Here is a 16,954-nt window from a genome sequence, read left to right on the forward strand (position 1 = left end):
TTCTTGTACTAATACCACTTTTGGGGTTATATTTCTTAATGGAGTATCCAGACCAAAAAAAAAAAGTTACTTGTTACACTACATAGTTCAGTATATACCCACTTAATACATGAAAAAAATAATGAAGGTTGTAATTGGAGTATATTTCTTAAATGCGGACTCTTATTTGATATAAAATAATTCTCAACTTTATGTGGAATCTTAATTTTCCTTAATGCAACTATTAGTGGACAAAAATGTCCACTTGTCCTACAAAGCTTGTCCTACAAGCTTTCTGACAAATGTCATTTGTGACAGTAAATTTCAGTTGTTTAATATTTGAGGAACATAAGCAGAACAGTTTCTGTGGTTGAAAAAAATAAACTAGGCAACTTGTTTACTGTGTAGTTTAGCCACAGGACAGGTTTATCTCCAGCATCATCTCTGTTGCGTAGGCTTTTCTTTAACCTTTTCTACCCCACAGGCTACTTTTACAAGGATCCATACACTTGCACGCATTATTTATAATTGCAGCAGGGTAAACCATATTCAAGCCTCTTATTTTTGTGGGCCAGGTACAAATGAAGTGTAATTTTAAGATAAAGATATCATTTGCCACTCAGAAGATCTATTTAATGCAGATCATAGGGACAGCCACTGTTATGAACGCCTTTTAATTTTTTTATTAGCGCTTTTATGTCTGTATTTAACAACTCTTTCTGTGTGCTCCTTCTCTCCTAGTCTGTGCAGATAACAATCATGTCCGGACATGGACGGTAACACGCTTCAGAGGCATGATCTCTACTCAGCCAGGTTCTACTCCTTTAGCCTCCTTCAAGATCCTGTCTCTGGAGGAGACAGAAAGTCATGGAAGCTATTCCTCTGGAAACGACATAGGTGAGTTAGATAGGTCGGGCCATTTCCACATACCATGTGGGCAATGCAGAGGTGTGGTCACAGTAGTAGAAAGCTCAAGCTGAGTTTTAAATAACAGTTTTCATTTTAATTACGAAACTCATTTAAAACAGAAATCGTGTGCATTTTTCTTAAGTCCTACAAATTTACAAAATCATAGCATCATTTTTGATTGTTTAAAATGAGCAAGTTTTTCATCTTGTGAGAGCATTTCCTCATTTAAACATCATCTTTAGATGCTAACCACTTTGTTTTCATTAAAAGCCATGATGGCTGTACACATTTGAAATGTTTTCTTTTATTGCTGATACTTCATCTGAAAGTAAAATTTGAAGCTAGAAAAGGGCCAGTGTTCTTACATCTTCAGAGTCATTTTGATGGCAGTCATAATATCCACTAGGAAACAATGCAGCATGCCTCCATCGATGAGCTCTGATTTCTGCAAAAAGTATGCAGTTAGTTTGGTTTGTCTTTCTGTACATCATGCACACGGTCTTCTCAGAGACAGACTGTTTCCTTTAAGGAGCCATTGGAGAGACTGCATTATCTATATGTGTGTCTATATGTATGTGTGTACGTATGTATTTCACTGTACTTTTCAATAGTTCCATAGGACCTGCTGGTTAACTAATGTACCTTTCTGATCATTTTGTATAAGTAGAAATTAATAGCACTGGTGGAAAATGGAAGGAGTACATTGGAAGTGTTTTATTAGAATTATTTTGCATGAAACTTAAATGTATGCCCATCCATACATAATATGCTCCCACAGTAAAGATTTTAAAAGAGTTATATTTAAAAAATATGAGATACTTCTGAGAATTGTACTTTCACAGACTTAGTTAACAATTTTGACAGTTGCTCTGCGATTCCATTTCTCTATATGATAATAGGCACTGTTTACAGTTTTATATCGTCAATATTTTTTTCTAGCTTTACTGAGATATAGTTGACCTATAGCCTTGTGTAAGTTTAAGGTGTGGCGCCAACGGGTGTTTATTAAGTATGTGTGCTTCAGGCATTGGAAAGCTAGAAAATGCAGTGCATGTCGACTTACAGTATAGTGAACAATGGGGATAAAAAGCAAACTGTTGTATTTTCCACACTGTGCTCAGGGCACGGGGCGGAAAACACCCAGGGAAGATAGTGGCAGGCTCTGTGCTAGACGTTGTAACCTACACTTTCATTTCATCTTCTTTATGGTTTTACCAGGTAGATATTATTCCCACTTAACGTGGATGGAAACGGAAGTTCAGACAGACAACACTTCACAGAGGTCTTAATGTTTGAAGTGAGGCATGAAGGTGTGGGAGGTTCTAGAATTGGGACATTCCTGATAGGGAAAACAGCGTGTTAAAAGGATAGAGGCCCAGAGAACCGGGCGAGTGTGGAAAATGTCGAGGTCATTAATCGCAGGTCTGTGGGTGAGAATAGGATGGCCTGACACTGGGTGGTTGAGGCGTCAGATCAGGAGAACATGTATAATATGAATAAATATGAATGTAATATGAATAAAGACAGTTAAAAACAGCCCCGTAAAGTACTGAAAAAGGGAGCAGGGAGGTTTCTGTTGTTTTCTCTTTATAGTTTTGTTTAAAAATATATCCTAAGAGACAGACATATAGATTAGTGGAAGAGACTAGAGCCTGGCTTCAGTAGGCTGCTGTGGGTGGCATGTAGCTGACAGTGGGTAACGGTGTGATAACTCCTGCAGGTGACTGTGAACAGGGAAAGTAAGGGAGCTGGTTAGAAGGCAAGGAAGTGCAGAGGGCGTGTTTGTGATCCCTTCTCCGTCATTGAGACCAGAGGCTATTTTGTGTTCTGAAGGAAAGGAGCCAATTTGGAGAGAGGAGTTGGAGAAACTACAAGACGGGGGAGGTCATTAAGAGTTAACTTACGTGACAGTCTCACATCAATATAAAGTTTGGACGGGGAGAAGATATGGTACCGTAGTCCCCACTCCTGATTATTTCACTCACCACCAGTATTTTGACTTTGTGTATAGGTTACTGAGGACTGGCATTTCATTTCCGTAGAATTAGACTGTACAAAGTTGTCCAGTAATTGGGTAGCTGTATAGCTGAGTGAAGAGCGAGACAGTTTGGGTTCAAATTCCAATTTCATCAGGTAGGACCTGTGAGATCTTTGGTTAACTCATGTCTCGGCACCTTGGTTTTCTCATCTGTAAAATGGGAGATATTCCAGTGCATCCCGTGTATGGTTCTAATGGTGACTACACGGAGTTGCTTGTAAAGCATCTGCTGTAGCACACACAGCATGAGTATTTGTAACTAAAGAGGTGCCATTGTTCCGTGTATTAGGTGTGATCCACATAAGAGCGTTTAGAATACACTTGTCTTTAAAAATTGTTATTTATCACATGCCTCTGTGAATAGAAAGTTGGCATGATTTCAGCTAATGAGTATGATTGGAAAAGAGAATTATTAAAATTTTATATTCAATTTTTGCATGAAAACACTTTATATTGTTCAGAATCTTTCTAAAATGTATGAATCAGTTGTCTGCCTTGCCACGTACAATGAAGTGAAAATAGTTAAATCTTCCATTTTAACTTGGAAACTTTGCAGGGTGCAACAGGCTTCTGAATGATTCAGTTCTTCACAAAGATGGTAAATATAGCTTATGTTTTAGTAGGTGTTCTTTTAGAACGGATAATGTATAGTCCTAAGCAAATTATTGCCTTCAGCTTTTACAGCATCGGTGCATAAAATATAATTTGGAACTATTATGCATTTAATTTTTTAATGGAAGTTGACATACTCAAAGCACTGCATTTTGTGTCTGGTCTTGACTTGGAATGTGATGCCATATCAGTAGGCAGGGAAAATCCTTTTTTTATTTTTATTTTTCGTGTTAATGTTCTTTTTGTGAAATGAAACCATTTAAATTTTAATTCACTTTTATTGACATTTTCTGTTTTGTGACCAAGGGCCTTTCGGAGAGCGAGATGATCAGCAGGTATTCATCCAGAAAGTTGTTCCGATCACTAACAAGCTGTTTGTCAGACTCTCATCTACTGGGAAAAGGTGACACTTTACATATATTTATACTCAGAAGTCGCTTTTGCCTTACAAAATGTATGGTACTGAAGTTTAGCTTTGTGATGAGAGCGCCCCCAGAAGCAAATTGAGAGAAAAATCTATTCACTGTCTCATGATGGTCTTAACTTCAATTTGAGAGTTTGCTTAGTGCTTCTTCTCTCGGACCTATTTAAAGTTCTCACCAATGCAGAGACCTTGAGGAAGGACAAGGGATAGAACTGAACAAGGTGAATTTGACGGCAGGCAGCTGAACTGAATTCTACTTCTGGCACAATTTACTACGTAAATTCAGCTTTAGTTACGTCTTTCTCTGAGCCCCAGTTTCTTTATATAAAAGAAGGTTCAGCTACCTTGGTAGGATGTCACAGGAAAAAAATGAGTTAAAAATACACAGCATATCTCGCCCCATCCCCAGCTATAGATGCTCAGTAGAAAGTAGTTTCCTTTTCCATTTGACTAAACTTACTTTTTAAAAAATTATAGCCCAGATGTAAAATCGATATACAATAAACTGCACATATTTAAGTGTAAAAAAAATGAATTATAGCCCAAACACATTAAGCTCTACCATTCTCTTTTAAAACAAATTTTTGCATGTCAAATAAGTAAAAAAGTAAAATTCCTATTAGTAGCCATTAAGAGGGTTATGGATATTTGTATTAATGTTACTAATGCTGATTGTTTAGTAATTTCTCTGTTACCGTTTCTTCAGCATGTGGTTTCTAATTTGATATTATAAGAACTCTTTGAGATGCTAAATTGTCTTTTCATCCAAGTTCCCTGCTTGTAGTCATTAGCAACTACGAAATGAATTGAAGCCAGAATATTTTATGTACTAAACTATCTCTTTGTCAGCTTTTGTTTTTTTGTAACAAAATGTAATAGTTGCCTATGATGTAGTTAGAGATCAAATTATTGTCTTGAGAAATGTTATAAATCACTGTGGTTCAATGTTCTGTGCATATTCAGTGAAGAGGCTGCCAAATGTTTATTAAAACTGCTGTCATAACATAGCATCTTCTAACGGTGCAGTGCTTCATATCCTTGTTAAGTTCTTATCTCCTCCCTCTTCTGTTAGCTCAAACAGTAGCAGTGTGTTGTAATCAACTACAATCTCTGCATCATATATAACTGTTAACTTTGATTCCAGAGGAAAAGCTATATAAAAATAAGCAGAAATTACTTTGTAGAATGAAATAGAAAATCATCTCTTTATGAAGCAAATTTGAAGCTTTTTGTCTGAAGACAACTCAGGTTCTGAAAAAGTTTGAGTATTATCCTATTTAGGCATCGCAATATGGCTATACATTTTTTTTCTGGTTTCAGATTTTTAAAATTTGCACATAATTTTTAAATGACTTCTCGAGATCTTTTCTAATCTGATGTCTACTTTCTTTGTTTCTTTGTACTTTTATTCTTTGAAAGAATTGCTCAATTCCTACCAAGACTCTTTCAAGGTTGACTTCAATTATTTGCCTGATTGGTGTTATTTAAAAATACTTTTAAAAACATTTTTTTTTAATAAAAGCCTTTTCTCTGGAGTCCAAGAAACAAAGCTTGAGTTTGATTCCTATTGATTTGCCTTGACCCCTTTAAACTTGGTTTACACGTGTGGAGTAGTCATGCAGCTATAACTCTGCAAATAAGACATTTCAAACAGCTGAATTATAAAATGTCATTCCCCGTGGTTTACGACTGTCCCGTCTCTCTTGCAGGATATGTGAGATCCAAGCCGTGGACTGCACGACGATCTCCTCATTCACCGTGAGAGAGTGTGAGGGCTCCAGTAGGATGGGCTCGCGGCCGCGGCGCTACCTGTTCACAGGGCACACGAACGGCAGCATTCAGATGTGGGATCTGACGACGGCCATGGACATGGTGAACAAAAGCGAAGACAAGGGTAGGCTCCGTGCAGGGACATGTCTGCCAGAGGGGCAGGCGGATGACAAGTAAGTACAACGAGTGTGTGTCTTCCCCAGACGTGGGTGGGCCCACAGAGGAGGAGCTGCTCAAGTTGCTGGATCAGTGTGACCTGAGCACGTCACGCTGTGCCACTCCAAACATCAGCCCGGCGACCTCTGTGGTTCAGCACAGCCGTCTGCGGGAATCGAATTCCAGGTGAGTCGGAGCTGGGTGTCGTGTCCGTTGATGGGACTGCTTTGGGGAAAACTGGCAGAGATACTGTAATCGCATTGTTCTCCGAAGCCGTATTTTTCGAAACACATTTTTAAATTCCAACTTTAGGTTGCCATTTGTTATTTATTTATTTTCTTTTTACTTTTCTCCTTTTCGTACATCTGATTGTTTTCCTAAATTTTTTTTTCACCCTTTTTTTTTTACCCTTTACCTTCGTTTGTGTATCGCTGCTAATTGAGATGCCCATGATGTGATAGAGAATTCATTAAAAAGAAATTGGAAAAATCTTGGGTCACCTTTGGTATTAGATGGCACACTTTAGTTCCTGTTGTCTCAGGGACATATTAATCAAAGTCATTACACTGCCTTGCCTAATCTCACTTTAGGCTTTGGTGTGTTTATTATTTTACTGAGGTATAACTGACATACAACATTATACTAATTTTTGCTGTACAACAGAACAATTCAGTATTTGTATGTATTTTGCACTTTTAATACAGTGACATAGTATATCTTTTTAGTTAACATACATATTTAAAACATCTAAAGTATAGTCAGTATTGTAATAACTGTGTATGGTATTAGATGGGTTCTAGACTTACCAGGGTGTCACTTCGTAGGGAATGTAAATGTCTAATCACTATGCTGTACGTCTGAAACTAATTTAATATTGTATGTTAACTGTAATCGAAATTCCAGCTTCACTGACTATATCATTTGCATTGGTAATCTTATATAAACACATATAATAATGTACCTAAGTATATTTTTATATACAGAAATGAGGACATAGCATTCTTTATGTGTTTATATTGGTAGTTTAATTGATGAGATGTTTCTCTGAAAAATCCCAGAAAGATCTGAATTGCAATTTTTAAAAACTGTTTCAGCCTGCAGCTCCAGCACCATGAAACCATCCACGAAGCAGCTACTTATGGTTCCATGAGGCCCTACAGAGAAAGTCCTTTGTTAGCGAGAGCAAGGAGGACTGAGAGCTTTCACAGCTACAGGGACTTCCAGACTATCAATTTGAACAGAAATGTAGAAAGAGCTGTGCCTGAAAATGGTAACTTGGGTCCAATACAAGCTGAAGTAAAGCGGGCCACAGGGGAGTGTAATGTGTCTGAGAGAAAGTCTCCTGGAACAGAAATAAAAAGTCTGAGAGAATCAGAGAGTGGATCGGAAGCACATAAAATAGCAGAAACTTTTCTAGAATCCAAGAAAAGGGCATCAGAAGATGAAAATGAAAATAAAGTGGAATTCAGGAAGAAAGGATTTGAAGGAGGGGGACTCCTTGGAAGAAAGAAAGTTCCCTGTCTGGCCTCGTCCCCAAGTGCTCCCGACGGAGGGACTGACTCGCCCGGTACTGCGTCCCCTTCCCCTACAAAGACCACTCCTTCCCCACGGCATAAAAAAAGTGAGTCTTCAGGTCAAGAGTACAGCTTGTGAAAACTCGCCAAAATGAAGTCACTTACTTAATTTAGATGGAAGCTACACTTGACTGGATTTCAGTGCATTAGCTTTTACATCAACACTTTCCAAATTAAAATCTGACCTTCTTTACAATCTTTTTAACAGAATTACCTGGAGTAAGGAGATAAAATATCTCTTTTGAACTTTTGAAGCCTGTTTTGTTTTACAAGTACATTTACCTGATAATTTGTAAAGCAAGAGTTCATTTCCATACGCAGCTGCTCCGTGGAGTTGGGAACTGTAGTACGACTTAATAAGTGGCACCCATGTAGACGAGGCCCCCTCAGGGCGTGGGAACCATCAGACTGCTTTTCTCATCTTTATTCTGTCTGAGACTTGTCTTGCAGTATTATCGTAAGTGAATCACGTAATTCTCTTTGGAACTTAGTCTCTTGATCATTATTGTGATTGCAAAGTGTTTACCAGATAATTAATGAGGTGCTATGTTGGTGAAAAAATATCATGTAATTCAAAAACACTATTGATGTTGAATACCACATTACACTGTGTAGCCGTCTGTCCCTTAGGGTAATTTTATTGTAGGTCATTTTCTAATTGTCATTGTTGGAGTTATTAAATCTTAGCAAGCATCTCTAATATTAAATGTCCGAAGTCCATTTAAACTTCCTTTAAATTCGGAGCAATTTGTCTGTGTTTGAACAGATGAAATAAAAATAATAATGAAGGACAAAGCTATGAGTGCTCAGAAGGGACTTGTTAGTCTGCCTGATTTTGGGGGCCACTGCATTTTTTTTTCCAGTGTTAATAATTGAGATAATTAAATCAAAATGTGGTCCTTTTAAGCTTATGAGACTGCAGTGCTGAATTTTTGGTTACAAAGGTTTCGGCTGCTGTAAAAATGTTAATTCTGAATATATTTTAAATTGTGAGAGTAAAACATTTTGTACTTTTTTTTTTTTCATTTAATTGGAATGATATCCAAGTTTGCAAATAGGGTAATTGTAAATTTAAAGCATTAAGCATTTATTGGTGAAAATGTATATATTACCATTCCAAGAAATATACATGAGTAAAGCTGAAATAAATTCTTTAAAGTTTACTATATTGCCAGTGGCTTCATAGTAATTCTCTTGCATTTATTTACTTAGCCGTTAAGTCCAATATAACGGATTAAGACTGTGTTTTCAGTTATTTGAGTAACACTTATCCTGTTTTAAAAGTGTACCCACATGAGTTTGCTCCCCTTTGCTTCTTCCCATAATAAAAAAACGGTGGAGGTGAGAGGGAGAAATTAGTATGTATGAAAACTGACAAACACTGTCAGTGAGGGAAAATGGTAGACATAGCATAATTTCACTATTACTAAGGATTGTAATTATCCGAAGAATTGCTTAGTTTTTAAACTAGTAACTTCCCTTTACTTGTAACAACTCTGGGCCAACCGGAAATCACCACCAATTGTTCATTTAACCAACGACCTCACCACCATACAGCCAGGTGCAAATGCCATGCTTTGTTCAGCTTCTGCACAGTAAGTGTCTTCATACAGACGTGGCCCTTCATGTCCGACCACCAGAAAGATAACATTCCTTTGACCTCTATCTAACAGGGGGGAACAATTTAGTCAATACTGTAATAACTATGCATGTATTTATTTATCAGTTAAGTCCAATATACCGGATTATCCTGTTAAAGGATTACAGGATCACGAGCGATAGTTTTGAGCATTTAGGATGTGTCAGTTAGAACCCCGTGGGAGTGGGGTGTGGAGCGCGCATTCCAGTCTTACATTTGGTAGGTTTCCGTCCTTTACAGGTGGGTGTCGGTAAATGTGGTGTGTTCCTCGGTCACAGAGCTGAAACCCTTGATGGCATTCATCAGGTCTTCATCCACGTACTGAAAAGTGGGCCAGTCATTAGGGGTCAGTCAGTTTAATGGAAAACGTACTCAGGATTTTATTAAGGGCTAATATCCTACGTTCAACACTGTAATGTGTGGTTAGCGCGTGTCCTTGCCTTCAACTGACCTCACGGAAAGGTTCACATCACAGGAACTAGAAACTAACCCAAAATGTACGTCATCTGAGTGGTCCTGCGTGCCGTGTCTTAACCTTTCTAAGCCTGTTTCCACATCTATAAAGTGAGGAGACTATACATAAGATTCACTTCACAGTGTAGGCAGAAGAGCCAGAATGCAAGTTATCCATCAGGCCCCACACTTTTACTGTATTTGTATTTATTGAATAGAGTTAGTAATACTGATTATAATGTTACAACAAACAGACAATTTGCCACATATTGTCATCTTCAGAAGCATTCCCTGCAGTGCTTTGCACACCGCCTATCACTAATACTGTTGAAAGGAAGCAAACATGGCAGTATAGTACAATCGTGCAGAGTGGGCATCTACAACCAGACGATGTGTTTCCGATCCTGATTCCCCGAAATCTGCCAAGTTGTGTGTCCTCCGCTAAGGACGTGCGTTTAAGCCCTCCGTGTGTTACACAGAACCATCGGAAACTGCCGTTGTGCACCTTTAATCTGATCAGGTAACAATTCCTTATGTGTCAGCCTCATATCACTATTCCTGCCATTTAGAAACTGTAGATCTGAAATAGAATCATGGAATTCAATGATTGTATTAACAGCAGGGAGGCTGTGATGTAAAGACGTGCATTATGTATGAACAAGTCAGAAAGACCACGTGACTGGAACCGGGAGCCAGGAAACCTGCTTTACAACTTGCCCTTAGTTAAGAAAGGCTGCATGGAAGTCATCAACTTTTCAGAATGTGGAGAGAGAAATGAGGGAGACTACGGAAGCAGATGATTTAAAGAAATGGAGGTGACAAATCCTGCCTCAGAAAGTAAACAGGAGCTAAGTTGTATCTGCCCTCTGCTTCTTATCTAATTACCTCAAAGGAGCGATTCTCCAGCAAACATCCTGGCCGTCGGCATAATGAAGAAATTTGATGGTAAAAAAAAACTAGTTATTTCAGCCTCTGGGAGCTCACAGCCAATACTAGATAATGAAGTTAACTTTCAGCATCAATTATTTGTACTGGACTGAAATTATGAAAGATGAACTTCATCAACAGTAACACCCTTATTTATCATGATTTTCTGAGTTTCTTGGAAAGAAACCATTGAGCCTGTTGGAAGACTCTTTCTCCTTTTCTCTAACCCTGAACCGGAAGGAAAACGATGATGCTGTACTTTATGTTTTTTTCAATTTTTATGTGTTAGTAAAACACATGCCTGTATTTGTACCTGATGCCCTCCTTCAGGCCAGTCCAGTGCCCCCAGTCCCATTCTGCCCAACCTAATGAGGCGGAGCCTGGGTCTCTCCACTTGCTCATGAGTTTCTTTCTTGAGCATTCATTATGTGCTAAGAAACGACCACGTTTCATAGCAACCCTAGGAAAGAGAGCATCACCAACTGCTTGGGTAAATGGGCAGAGGGGTACCCCTTGACCAATAAGACATCAACTCACCAGCCCACTGTCGTGGCCCATGATGGTTTCCCACAAGGAGTCGTCGATCAGGACTTTCTTGTCTTGAATGTCCATGAGCTGGCTGACGCTGCGGTGGAGGGAGCCTGCGGAATAGGCCCGGCTGATCTGACTCTGGCTTGGAATGCGAAGCACAGAGATGCTCCGGCTGCTCCTCACACTCATGCGCGCCCCAGACCGGGGGATCTTGGTGTCGGCCAATCCCTGCAGAGAGAAGCGCTGCTGGTGAGTGACGGCTAACGACAGTGGGTTTGAAATGGAAACGGAACATTGAGTGTCACACACTGTCAACGAAGGGAACGCCGTCTCCACAGCCTCTCACAGACCTGGCTTCTCGGGAAGAACATGGCCCTGGGTTCTTGGGAACGGAGAGATGATAAACCAACAGTCATGTTAGATGGACAGCCAGTGTTCTTTGTACCTGGAGAGTGCAGGTGTTCCCTGGAGATGGGAGCTGGCTGCATTGGAGGGCAGTGGGGTGAGGGTGCTGGAGGATGGGGTAACAGCATAATCTCTCCCTCAGTGTCCCCACAGAGCCTCTGGAGAACACTGCTTCCCAGAGCAGCCAGTTAGCAATGGTCATTCCCGCATGCTCCCACTAAGTCTGCACTTCAGAATTCCTGGATTTCTACAGGGAAATGGGCCCCTCCCTCCTTTTCTCATTCCTGTCATTCCCCTTATGGGATTCCAGCCTCCACAACAAACCCGGTCCAATGCTAACATCAGAAAGACAGATTCTCTAAGGTTGGGATCCAGAACGCCCCCATGAGAAAAATCCAGCTACTCTGACAGAAGAGGGAGGGTCCTGAGTTGGCCTGTCCAGTCGATGAAATGGCCCTGCTTTCACTGTGGTCATCACACCATGCAGAGGGTCATGCATCCATGCAGCACACAGCTACCTCAAAGTGCATGGTGTAACTTTTCAGGGTGACATTGCTGGACACGTCACATACATCAGCCACAGAGTCAAACTGAAAACAGATGGGCAGGTATCAGTCAGTGCCCGAGGCATATTAAAACATTCTTAGCGTTTCTCCAGTGATAGCGTAAGCATCTCTCACAGTAAACTGTCCTGACATGTATACACAAGTGTCCTGACATGTATACACACATGTCCTGACATGTATACACACACACGTCCCCACCACTCACTGCCCCGTAGCCGCTTCCTGCACCGACCACAAACCACCAGCCTCAGGGACAGCTGCCCTTTCCTGCCTCCGAAACTCCTGCCATGTGGTCACGACTGCTTTGTCAGGGCTTGAACCACTGCTCACCGCTGTCCTGGAGAAGGAACGGTCTGGAAGGTGGACACGGCTGCCCTGCACTCATGGACGGTTCAAACGTAAACAGTTGGACCAAACTTCTGTGCTTATCTTTGGGTGCTGCTGTGATACTGTGACTTACAATAAGAAATGCATTTGGTCTTTGTCCCCATTTCTGACTCAGAGCTCCTAAACCCCTTGGAATTTCCTGTGACGAGAGCAGCAAAGGTGTCCCTTGTTATGTTCACATGGTGACTCGGGCATCACCTATGGACGCGGGCTGGCTGCCAAGAGAACCAACCGTGTGATAAGAAGGTTGCAACTTTTAGTCCTACCCCCTGACCTGGCTGGAGGTGGAATCAATCACCAGCGGGCAACGGTCAGTCATGCCTATGAAAGGAAGCTTCCATAAAAACCGAAAATGACAATTTGGATTGAACATGGGGAGGAAATTCAGGAGAGTGGATGCCTGGAGGGCACGGGAACACAGCGAGGGCACAGGAGCTGCCTGCCTCTTCCCCATACCCTGCCCTGTGCATCTCTTCCATCTGGCTGGTCCTGAGGTTTACACTTTTACAATAACCCAGCAATCCTGAGGGTAGAATGTTTCTCTGACCCAAGGAGGGAGTCATTGGCACCTCCAACTGTAGCTGGTCAGTCAGAAGGCCAGGTGACTTCCTGGACTTACAATTGGCATCTGAAGTTGGGTGTGTGTATGGGTGGAAGGGATGGGACGGGGGGACAGGGGTGTCTTGTGGGACCAGGCCCTTAACTCTGGGTAGACAGCGTCAGAGTTGAGTTGAACTGTAGGACAGCCAGTTGGTGTCAGAGAAATCACTTGCTGGTGGGAAAAACTCCCCACCACTGGGCACCCCTAACTGATAGAATCTTTGTGCAAACTGGAGAAAAGGGACCCCTCAGGCACATGCAGAGACTGCTGTGAGCACACAACTTGGGGAGCAGACAGTCCCTGGTGGGAATCAGAAATCACAGCCTTTCCTGCTCCAGCTAGAGACAGCCCCACAGCAGGGTGTACCGTGGAATTCAGTCACTTCCCACCCGTTCAACGAGCACTCTGTGCAGTGACCCCTGCACCACCTCATGTTCGACCCTCGCCCTCCAGACCTTTGCCTGACCTCGTGGGAGTGGGTGGCCTGGAGCAATGAGGAGCCATCCACCCCAGGTGTCGGCCAGGGCACACGCCGAGCACTGTTAGTACGTGAGTCCCTCTCTGTATCCCCTTTTTATTACTAATCTCCCCACATTGCGCAGCCACATAACCTCTAAATCCCCCAGGTGACTTCATTACATAATTCTCCTCCACTGAGCCCCCGACTTACAACTACAGGGCAGAAAGGCGCATGTGTGGTCACACGTTCAATTCACTTTGGACTTAAGAAAACAATGCAAATCCCCAGGTCCCACCCAAGACCAAGGAAATCAGAATTTCCGGGCTAAGGCCCAGGCAATGGTATTTCTAACAGCTTGCCGGGTGTCTTAGTTCATTCGGATGCTGTAACCCCATCATCCATAAGCTGAACCACGGGAATGCATTTCTCAAGTTCTGCAAGTGGGGATTCCAAGATTTAGGCCCTGGCAGCTTGTCTGATGGGGGCCCGCTTCCCGGGTCATAAATGGGGGGCTCCTCACTGGACCCTCCCATGAAGGAAGGGAGAAGGGAGCTCTCTGGGGGCCTCTGATAAGGGTCACTATCCCATCTATGGTGGTGGTGCCCTCATGACCTAATCCCCTCCTGCAGGCCCAACCTCCAGGAGGCCATCACATCTGAGGATTTAACATATGCATTTGGGGGGACAGAGGGTGAGGAGGCCCAGACACTAGGCCTGTCTCACTAGGTGATTCTAATGCGCAGCCAGAGTTAAGAATGCGTCCAGGAGTTAGCCTCCCTCGGTCCTCACATTTAGTCCAACATAAATGTCACCCAGTCCCTCCCTTGTTACGGTGGCTTAGGAAACAGTTCCCTCTGAATAAAGGCAAGTGTCCCAGGGCCATGAGAGGGAAGCAGGGCCCGCCTGCAGACACATACCATGTGGGTCTCCCCTGGTGGGTAGACACTCAGTGGAGACATCCTCTTCTGCAGAGGTACTAAGGGCGGTCTCTCTCGGATATATGGTTCTCTGTGGATTTTCCTTTGTAGGATCAGGGACAGAAAAATCGCCAACAAGATCAAGCCCAGAACTGCCATTAACACTATGAACCATAGTTCGCTGTAGAACTCCATGCTTTTGTTCCCAGAGCCCTTCTTTTCTCCAGGAGTTGTCAGCACCAGGCCTGCAAACCCAGGGACAGAGAAGGGAGACGTCACTTCAGAAAGCAGCACTGGGATAGGAAGTTGGAAAGGAGTTTAAAGCAGGTGGTGCCACGGTGCTTGTGTGCGAGTGTGTGCAGGCTGGGGAGAGGGTACAGTGTCCTGGAAGGTTTTAAGGAGCAGCTCACAGCCCTCAGGAGACCTGGACGGTAAATCATGGCTGCCTGGCACGTTTCTGGAAAAGACGGTGGGAGCGGGGGTGAAGGGACCTGGAAAGAGGGTTATGAAGTCACCTTGGGGAACACCTGCTTCAGAGCTGGGTGTCCTGGGAGCAGAGCCCTTTCTTGGGCTCTCATGAGGGGCCAGCCCTTCCTGACACTGCTGCAGAGACCCCAATGTGTCCACCATCACTGCTCTGAAGACCCAGGGTCCCCTCACTTCCTGTAACAGTCCTGTCCCTGAGAAGTTCTGTGCAAACTGGGGTTTGAGACATCAGACCCCCCTTTCCACTGTGATGTGAAGAGCCTCGCTTACTGCAGTGCTGTTTGTATAGTTCTTGTCCCCTGGTCATGTCACATAGCCGAAGCTCTGTAAGTCCTTGTTCCAGGGCCCTGGTACAGCTCCCTCTGCAAAGAAACCCTTCGGCACTGGCCTTACCCTGTTCAGGTTCCGAGAGTTGAGTCCATGTGACTGTCTGTACACGAGGCTAACACAAGACGCTCACGCTTAGCGAGCCCTCACCCCGGAATTCACAGGATAAAGGGGGTCACAGAGTGACTGAGTGTGGCTGTGGGGAGTGCTGGAATGAGCCTGGGCAGACAGCTCGCAGGCTTACAGGGGCCACCGAGGGACAAGGTGAGGCGGTGGGATCATGCGACCTGAGCAGGAGGGCCCCAGACTGCATCTCCTGGCCAGCCCCTCGCTGGGGCAGCTCGGCAGCCTGCGATCCAGGTGGCGCCCTGCAGGCTGGCATGTGGCTGTGCCCTTAGAGCTGCTCCCTGAAGTGCAAGCTCACGACTAAGAGGGGGCAGGACAACAGGACACAGTTACAGAGGCCGGTTCACTCATTGGGCCACCATACCCCTTTCAGCCTGCTTGGTTGTCACACCCACATTCTCAGGGGAAGGACGAAAGAGGAAGCATTCAGAATCGGGGTGAGAACGTTTCAGGGAGGGAGAGAAGGTGACAAACCAACTAAGAGCTGAACTCCAGGAGAGGAGGTATGCGACGAGAGGAATGAACACGAACTCCACTTCTGATGGCTCTGTGGTTAAAAAGGGGCCCTTCGTCTCACTGGCCTCTGCTGCCCCATCTCTAAAACGAAGAGCTGGAGTCACAGCTCTGACCAAGCCCCAGTGGGTCGCAATTCCCCTAATGAGGAACCAATGTGTGTTCTTTGATTAAAATACAGCGACAACCTTGGTTCCACACTAGAAGAACTGTGTTTCCTGTGTGTGTGGCATGGGGGTGAAACTCCAGAAACTGATCCAAGGGACCCAGTGGCCCCTTGCTCTGGAGGACGGAAATGGAGGGCAGCCTGCCTGGGGGACGCTCGGAAAGGAAACAGCACTCAGCACAGCCGGAGAGAAAGCAGGATCCCCTGACCTTCCTGCTTGAAGGCTGCCTTCAGGCTAGGGAACAGGGACATTTAAAAAGTTATCACAACTAAAGCTGACTCTGAATATTAGTTGGACAATACGGCTCAGAATTTCCTATCACCGCATACTCCTTGGTGTTCTTCTCACATCAAGGAAAGCCTTCCCTTTCAGAGTCTCCTTTCGTTTGAAGGGACTCCACCCATCAGTGGGTCTTGCCAATGTGGGGTCCTGGACCCTGACCCGGGACCATTGGGCCAGGTTTGTGTAAGAGCAGTGCCTGCACCCTCCTGATTCTGAATCTCTGCCAGGGGCCAGGGAAACTACAAAATAAACTAGCACGCGGGGACGAGTCTCATGCACGCTTAAATTTGAGAACCATGGCTAAAGAGAAAGTACGGGGCCAGGTGCCCACAGAAACACCATGTTCAAGTTTGCATGTTAGCAACGGGCTTATGTGTCCCTCAGGCTTCCACGTGTCCACTCCTGAAGACACTGGCATTGCTAAAAGAATATCAAATGAGGTCTGCTCTATTCCACCGCTGCTATTAAATAAAATGAGGAAAACTATGAGGGAGAGACTGTGTTAGGTGTAAGAAATTTTACATGGCACCAGACATGAAAAGTCTGGAAATAAATGGAACAGTTTACTATTTTTTACAGATTGAAAACATCCTGGATAACAACATGTATGTTCACCTGTGTGTCTGAACCTTTGGACATGTTTATTAAAAAAAAAAAAAGGAAAGAAAACCAATTATATATGCGTATACATTTAATATAACATTA

General features: G+C 43.4%; 2 protein-coding genes across 6 annotated transcripts in view; one reads left to right on the forward strand and one right to left on the reverse strand.

The window, feature by feature from the left end:
• KCTD3 (potassium channel tetramerization domain containing 3) overlaps nucleotides 1–8,630 on the forward strand; it is a 31,394-nt gene extending 22,764 nt beyond the window's left edge. For all 5 annotated transcript variants that reach the window (XM_081039191.1, XM_081039190.1, XM_081039189.1 and 2 more), the window contains 5 exons: nucleotides 721–876; nucleotides 3,845–3,941; nucleotides 5,672–5,856; nucleotides 5,936–6,074; nucleotides 6,983–8,630. In XM_081039191.1, coding sequence (XP_080895317.1) covers nucleotides 721–876; nucleotides 3,845–3,941; nucleotides 5,672–5,856; nucleotides 5,936–6,074; nucleotides 6,983–7,541 — 1,136 coding nt within the window. In that variant the 3' untranslated portion in view covers nucleotides 7,542–8,630. The remainder of the gene's footprint in view (nucleotides 1–720; nucleotides 877–3,844; nucleotides 3,942–5,671; nucleotides 5,857–5,935; nucleotides 6,075–6,982) is intronic.
• Nucleotides 8,631–9,335: 705 nt separating this feature from the next.
• USH2A (usherin) overlaps nucleotides 9,336–16,954 on the reverse strand; it is a gene marked incomplete at both ends in the record, with an annotated part of 554,530 nt that continues 546,911 nt past the window's right edge. The window contains 4 exons of the mRNA XM_081039194.1: nucleotides 9,336–9,422; nucleotides 11,019–11,240; nucleotides 11,936–12,007; nucleotides 14,349–14,593. Of these exons, the coding sequence (XP_080895320.1) occupies nucleotides 9,336–9,422; nucleotides 11,019–11,240; nucleotides 11,936–12,007; nucleotides 14,349–14,593 (626 nt within the window). The remainder of the gene's footprint in view (nucleotides 9,423–11,018; nucleotides 11,241–11,935; nucleotides 12,008–14,348; nucleotides 14,594–16,954) is intronic.

This window comes from Rhinolophus hipposideros, assembly GCF_964194185.1.
Source record: "Rhinolophus hipposideros genome assembly, chromosome: 26".
Taxonomy (NCBI): domain Eukaryota; kingdom Metazoa; phylum Chordata; class Mammalia; order Chiroptera; family Rhinolophidae; genus Rhinolophus; species Rhinolophus hipposideros.